The sequence below is a fragment of the Myotis nattereri genome, assembly GCF_964212035.1.
Source record: "Myotis nattereri genome assembly, chromosome: 2".
Taxonomy (NCBI): Eukaryota; Metazoa; Chordata; class Mammalia; order Chiroptera; family Vespertilionidae; genus Myotis; species Myotis nattereri.
This window is the reverse complement of record NC_138076.1, coordinates 27,110,337-27,116,336: the sequence shown is the minus strand read 5'-3', so window position 1 is coordinate 27,116,336 and position 6,000 is coordinate 27,110,337. Positions and strand designations below refer to the sequence as shown.

At 47.2% G+C, this 6,000-nt stretch overlaps 1 protein-coding gene across 1 annotated transcript in view; it reads right to left on the bottom strand.

Moving 5' to 3' along the window:
* Positions 1-969: 969 nt before the first annotated feature.
* Positions 970-6,000, bottom strand: part of HGSNAT (heparan-alpha-glucosaminide N-acetyltransferase) — a gene marked incomplete at its 5' end in the record, with an annotated part of 32,362 nt that continues 27,331 nt past the window's right edge. The window contains 3 exons of the mRNA XM_081085031.1: positions 970-4,101; positions 5,069-5,181; positions 5,282-5,352. Of these exons, the coding sequence (XP_080941157.1) occupies positions 3,920-4,101; positions 5,069-5,181; positions 5,282-5,352 (366 nt within the window). The 3' untranslated portion in view covers positions 970-3,919. The remainder of the gene's footprint in view (positions 4,102-5,068; positions 5,182-5,281; positions 5,353-6,000) is intronic.

The following is a 6,000-nucleotide window of genomic DNA, read 5'->3' as shown; positions in this document are numbered from 1 at the left end:
AAGCCTGGTTGCCCCACACAGCCTGCTTGTTCAGTCATTTGGTCGTCCCTCACTAACCCCCCCATGACAGCCTGGTTGTAGGTAGCCATCTTGTGAGTGTGTGACAGTCAATTTGCATATTACCTCTTTATTATATAGGATACAAATAATACCTAGCAGTTCTATCACCTTTGAATTTGGAAATGCATGTAGCCTGAAGAAAAACAGTATTTTGGAACTAATGATTACCAAGAGAAAAAGTTTGGCTGGCTATACTGGGTGAAGAGATCGTACATACATACAACTAAAAGCAAACACCGGCAATAGGTGTTTCTAATTTTACCCCCCTTGCCCTCCCAAAGGAGGTAACCGCTGTCCTCCACACAGCCACAGACGACGCGGTCCAAGCCAGTTCCGCCACTGCTGGTTTTCTAAGTCAATGAAGCACTTGCAGCCGATGAGACATGAGCGGAAGGCTGCCCAGAGGCTTCAGGGAGGGTTTTCTGGTGAATACACTTAAGGCACAGAGGGGAGGCCCTCTCCTTGCAGAGAGTGTCCCATTTCCTGAGTGTGTGTCCCGTGGCCAGGATGTGGCCGTCACGCGGTCCTCCCACAGCCCTGCAGCCGGCTGAGCCAAGTGGATGTGCAGGGGCCTGCCCCTCCCAACTTCTCATGTGAGATAAACTTCCCTTCTAGCCCAGCTGAATCAGGATTTCCTGTTCTTAGGGTGCAGGACATCCTAACGCACAGATTCCCCAATTTAAGAAAAGCTGGAGAATTCATCTGGAGAGGCCCGACCCAGCTTCACTTGCTGGGGCTTGGGATGACAGCTGTGACCATCCATCATGAGTCACTGCAAGGAGGTAGCAGCAGGTGCCCTCAAAGGTGACTGTCCCCATACACATGAGCTCCACCAACATTTTCATGGGACGTGCCAGACACTAATTTTATCAGCACTTAAATATTAAAAACAAAAACAGCCAGCACTGCTTTGCTTTAATAAATATTTATTTAGTGCCTGCTATGTACGAGGCGCTGTGTTTGTGCCAATGATATGCAGATGAACAAGGCATAATTCTTGCCTTTAATGAGCTCACGGTCTAGCATGGGAAACTAGACATGTAACCAATAACTACCATAAAGTGACAGATGCCAGGAGATTGATCCCAGTAAGATATTATGAGAACCCAGAGGAATAAAATATTACTTTTGGATGAGCATACAAGTTTGGAGAGGTGTCTTAGAAGTAGGAAGTCTAAAGTGACAGGTCATGGATGGACCTTGAGAATATTATGCTAAGTGAAACAAGTCAGGCAGAAAAAGCTAAGAACCATATGATTTCACTCATACAGGGCAAATAAAATGGACACTCATGAGCACAGACAGCAGTGTGGTTGTTACCAGAGGGAAGGGGGGAGTTTAAGGGAGTCCTAATATATGATGACAGAAGACGATTTGACTTTGGGTGGTGGGCACACAGTACAATACCTAGATCTTATAACATAGAAACCCACACCTGAAACCTATGATCATATTAACCGATGTCACCTGGGGGTAGCAGCTACAGCATTCAGACAGGATCAAGTCTCGGACTGACTTGTGGCAAAGCCACATACAAGTCCCAGCTTGGAGGGCAAAGCCCTCCCAGCACAATTACAGCCAAAAAGCTATGGTTGTAAGCTTGACCTTATAGTCGGACCCTAGGTAGCTAAGGGATGTGGGCTATGGGGGTGCAGCAAGTGCTGCCAAAACAAGGCTTGAGAGAGTTCAGAGAATGGCAACAACAGGAAAGAAACGGATTTGAAATTCGCAAGAACACTGTAAACATCTTGCCCTTGTTTTGCTTTGTGTGACTTGACTATAAAATAAAGACTCGGCCTACAGGCTGTGTCACCGTTTCCTCATGCAGGCACAGTGATCCACCTGGTCCCAACTGCATTCTCTTGTCTGTCTTCTTTAATCCTTCACCGCCCCTCCTCAGGTTCACCCCTGGCCATGCTGGATGCAGTTCAGTCACCTCGATAAATTTAATTTAAAAAAATGTAGATAGGAGAAAATTAAGAGGAAAAAGTAATCCAGGAAGACTATGCGCAAAAACGGAAGCAGGCGGTCCTGGCTAAGCGATGGAGGCAGGAGGGGTCTAGTGGGGTTGGAATAAGTAGGGTGGGCACAGGGGGGTGGGGACGGGAAGCTGGGAAGATGTGTTGGGCTCAGCTGAGGACAGTTATGTCTGCCCGGCAAAGCTGTATCGAGGTCAGTGGAAGCTTTTATAAGGAGGTGATGTGCTCCGAGCCCAGCTTCAATCAGCTTCATCTAGTGGCAATGGGCATGACTCTCTGTTAGGAGGGACTGAGGGGAGGAGGCCAGTATAAGAAGAAGCAGAGTCTGGACTAGAGTCATAGGCAGTGACAATGAGCATGAAGAAGGCACAGGGGAAGATGGAGACAGAATTGGGAAGACTCGGCAATGACTAAATATGAAAGAAGCAGGGTTAACGGAGGGGGCGGGGGGAAAGATGGCAGCAGTTTTATACCTAGAGATGAGAACGATCCGTTCACAGAGCTCGGAAAATCCAAAGAGGAAAAGGTCTGAATCTGGGACCAGAAAGGAGGGAAGAGGTGAGCCCGGATGCTGGCAGACATGCAGGTGGAGGGGCTCATGAGCAGTCCCAAGGCTGGGGCAGGGGTCTGAGCTGGAACGCAGACTGGGCAGCCGTCCATGCAGTGGCGACAGCGGAAGCAACGCTGAGCTGGCCCCGCCCTGCCACAGAGGATGCTCTGGAGTACAAGCTATGGTCGCATTCCCTTACATGTGGAATTCTCACAGAAATTCCTAAGTATGATGATGCATCACAGAAACAGTGCTGTTTCTCTTTGTGTGCCCTCCCCGCCTCGCCCCCGAGAAACGACGTCTGCAGTTTTGATTCCACGCAGGAAAGGTGCCTCCAGTGTGGAGGGTGGTTCTGAAAAGACTGACTCCAATGAGAGTTTTTGAAACTTGTCATTGTCACTTATTTGGAAGAGTTTTCTGTAGTAAAGTTATTTTTCTAAGGATTTCAGAAAAGCTATCAATGTACCCCACCTCACTGAGGACCTGAGAGGTCATCGCTATCTCCCTCATTTCACAGATGAGGAAACCGAGACTCAGACAGGCCAAGGGACTTGCCCGGCATCTGACGTAGCAAAGATGGCAAAGCCGGAGCCACAAGTAAGGCAGTGCGCTCTCCTCCCCCACAGCCTTGTCCCTGGGCGCCAGCTTCCATCTAGTCACACAGAGACACGCACGGGTGGGCAGAGAGGTGATCGACAGACAGGAGATAGATACATAAGTAGATAATGAAGCGAGAGTGGCTGAGAATAACACACCTACATTTAACTTTTTTTCAAGTAGGAAAAAGAGAAAATGGCTTCTGACAGGAAGGCCTATTTTTTGGACCCACCAGCGCCTTGCAGACCTGAAAGGGAAATTACCCTTTCTTAAAGTTATTTCGCTACCCTCCACACACACACACAATTAAAACCACACATCACATTCCATCAGCCATAGGGTCAGCCGACAGAAATGGTGGCGCTGGTGGGCATGTGTGTACACGGAAAGGCAGTGTGCAGAACAAGACCAGGGAGCATCAGACCTTAGATGGTTTTACCCGTCACGGAAGCAAATGCCCAGGGTAATTCCCTTGTGAAAAGCTCTCCGAGAAATCCTTGGAATAGAGTTCCAAATCCATCCATGTACAGAGAAGATGGAGAAAAAAGACAATTACGTTCCAAACATTTAAGTTGCAAATACGCAGGCAGAGCTCTGACGAGCCCTGTCACAGTCAACTAGCCCGAGAACATCAGCATCGTCCCCAATCATCTGGAAATACACACCCTATCGATTTTATCATTAATGGTTCCCTTTAGTAGAGTCCGCCAGCAACACACATCAGGTGGAACGATCAGATTTTCCAAAAAACCTTCTTTCTATAGAGAATGTAGGCGATGAGCACCCAGAGAGCCGTGGCCACGATGTTCTGGATGAGGTGCTCTTTGTGCGACTGGTTGTCCTGCAGCCTCCACTGGAAGGGGAAGTAGTTCTTGAACACCTCGTGGCCCACGTACACCAGGATGGAATTCATTCCTGAAGGACAGAGACAGACGGTCGTGTGTTCCTGCCACTCATCTATTTAACTCTCTTCTTTAAAAAATATGTATTTGTATTGATTTAAGAGAGGAAGGGAGAGAGAGCGATAGAAACATCAATGATGAGAGAGAATCATTGATAGGCTGCCTCCTGCACGCCCCCCATTGGGGATCAGGCCCACAACCCGGGCATGTGCCCTGACAGGGAATCGAACCATGACCTCCTGGTTCATAGGTTGATGCTCCACCAATGAGCCACGCCAGCCGGGCTCATCGAACTTAATTCGTGAAATTTGATTTTAGTTCAGTGAAAAAAACAAAAGCACGCGCTGATATTACTGGCTACTGCCAAAAGTAAGTGATGCACATCTTAGATACTTAAGTGTAAATTATATAAAAAATTATTAGAAAGTCTTCATTTCATAACAGGGTGATTCTTGAATACTAAATCTGAAAGGAAAGCCAAAATTTTAACTATTTTCTCACAGAAAACGGGAGGTCCAAAGAAAGCAACTATTAACTAGAATCAGAGGGAAGAAATGAGTCACTGAAGTTATTGGGCCTATCGGTCTCCAGGCAGAACTGCATTTTAACCATTCTGTTTATCTCTTGGTATCGTCTCTTGATATTTCTCCTGTATCATCTGTAAGGCAGTGCGTTTACATTAAGAAAGAATGCCCCATTTCTGAAGCATTGGAAACTAGATGATATGCCCCAAATGGTTGCCTGAAGAAATGCCAAACAGATCTAAGTAGGTAAACTGGGTGGACTGCTTTGAGACAGGCCAGGGGTGTCCTGTGTGGCCTGGGCCTGCGTGGCCCCTGCTGCTTCCTCTCTCAGCCTGCAGCTTGGGGACATACCACCAGGCTGGGGCTTGAGGCCCCTCTGTGGGTACACTCAGCTGGTCTCTGGGCCAGTCCAGTTGGTCACTACAGCAACTCTGTTAGGGTTCAGGGGGGCCTTACCTGGGTAATAGAATGGGGCTCCTGTCCACAGGCCCTTCACATCCACGATGGGGTACAGGATGAGCAGGATGAAGAAGGCAAAGGAGCTCAGCGTAGTGACGTACGAGATGGACCTGGGGGGAGGTGAGCGAGGGGTTTCGGGGCTCCTGAGAGCACATCGACATGAGCAGCGCCAGTCATCAACACTGACGCGACACTGCTTTCTGTACCTACCAGAGATTCTTGTTTACTGGAATAAAGCCTTCGTTTTCCGAAACTTTCGTCAGAACAACAGAGATAAGCCCCTATAATGAGGGAGAGAGATGATAAAGGTTTTTTCTATTACCTCACAAAACAATTATGTGTCAAAACTGAAGAATTTTACTTATGTAACTAATTAGGGAGGGCTGAATTTGTGTCATATCTTATTCTTTTAGCTGGAAAAATATTTTTAAGATGCAGAACTAAAAATATTCTCTATTTTTTAAAATTTTGTCTTATTGCTTAAAGTATTACAAAGAGTAGTACCTATGTCTCCTTTTTTTAAAAAAAAAAAATTCTCTAAAAATATGTTTTCATCATTCCTCTGAATTGAAGGTAAACTAAGTGATAAATCGGAGTGAATCCTGAGAGGAACCATGACGGCAAGGTCAGGGGTGACATGCACCGTCGCCCTTACACTCCTCTGTCACCTGTCAACCTGGAAGCTGGTCTCGGGAAACCTGTCCGCATGTGCCTGGTCCTCCTGGTACGGCTCCCACCAAGACCCGTACCTTGGTTCTGTTTCCTCACGCATTCCTGGCTGGCTGCTGATGGCCAGTGCTGACTTCTTTATAAAGACAGTTTCCTTAAAAAAATAAACCTGAGAATTTAGGTGGAAAGATCTGTTCGTCTCAGTTATTCAACTGAAGAATGCTGCCCTGGCCAGGTGGCTCCATTGGCTGGATCGTCAA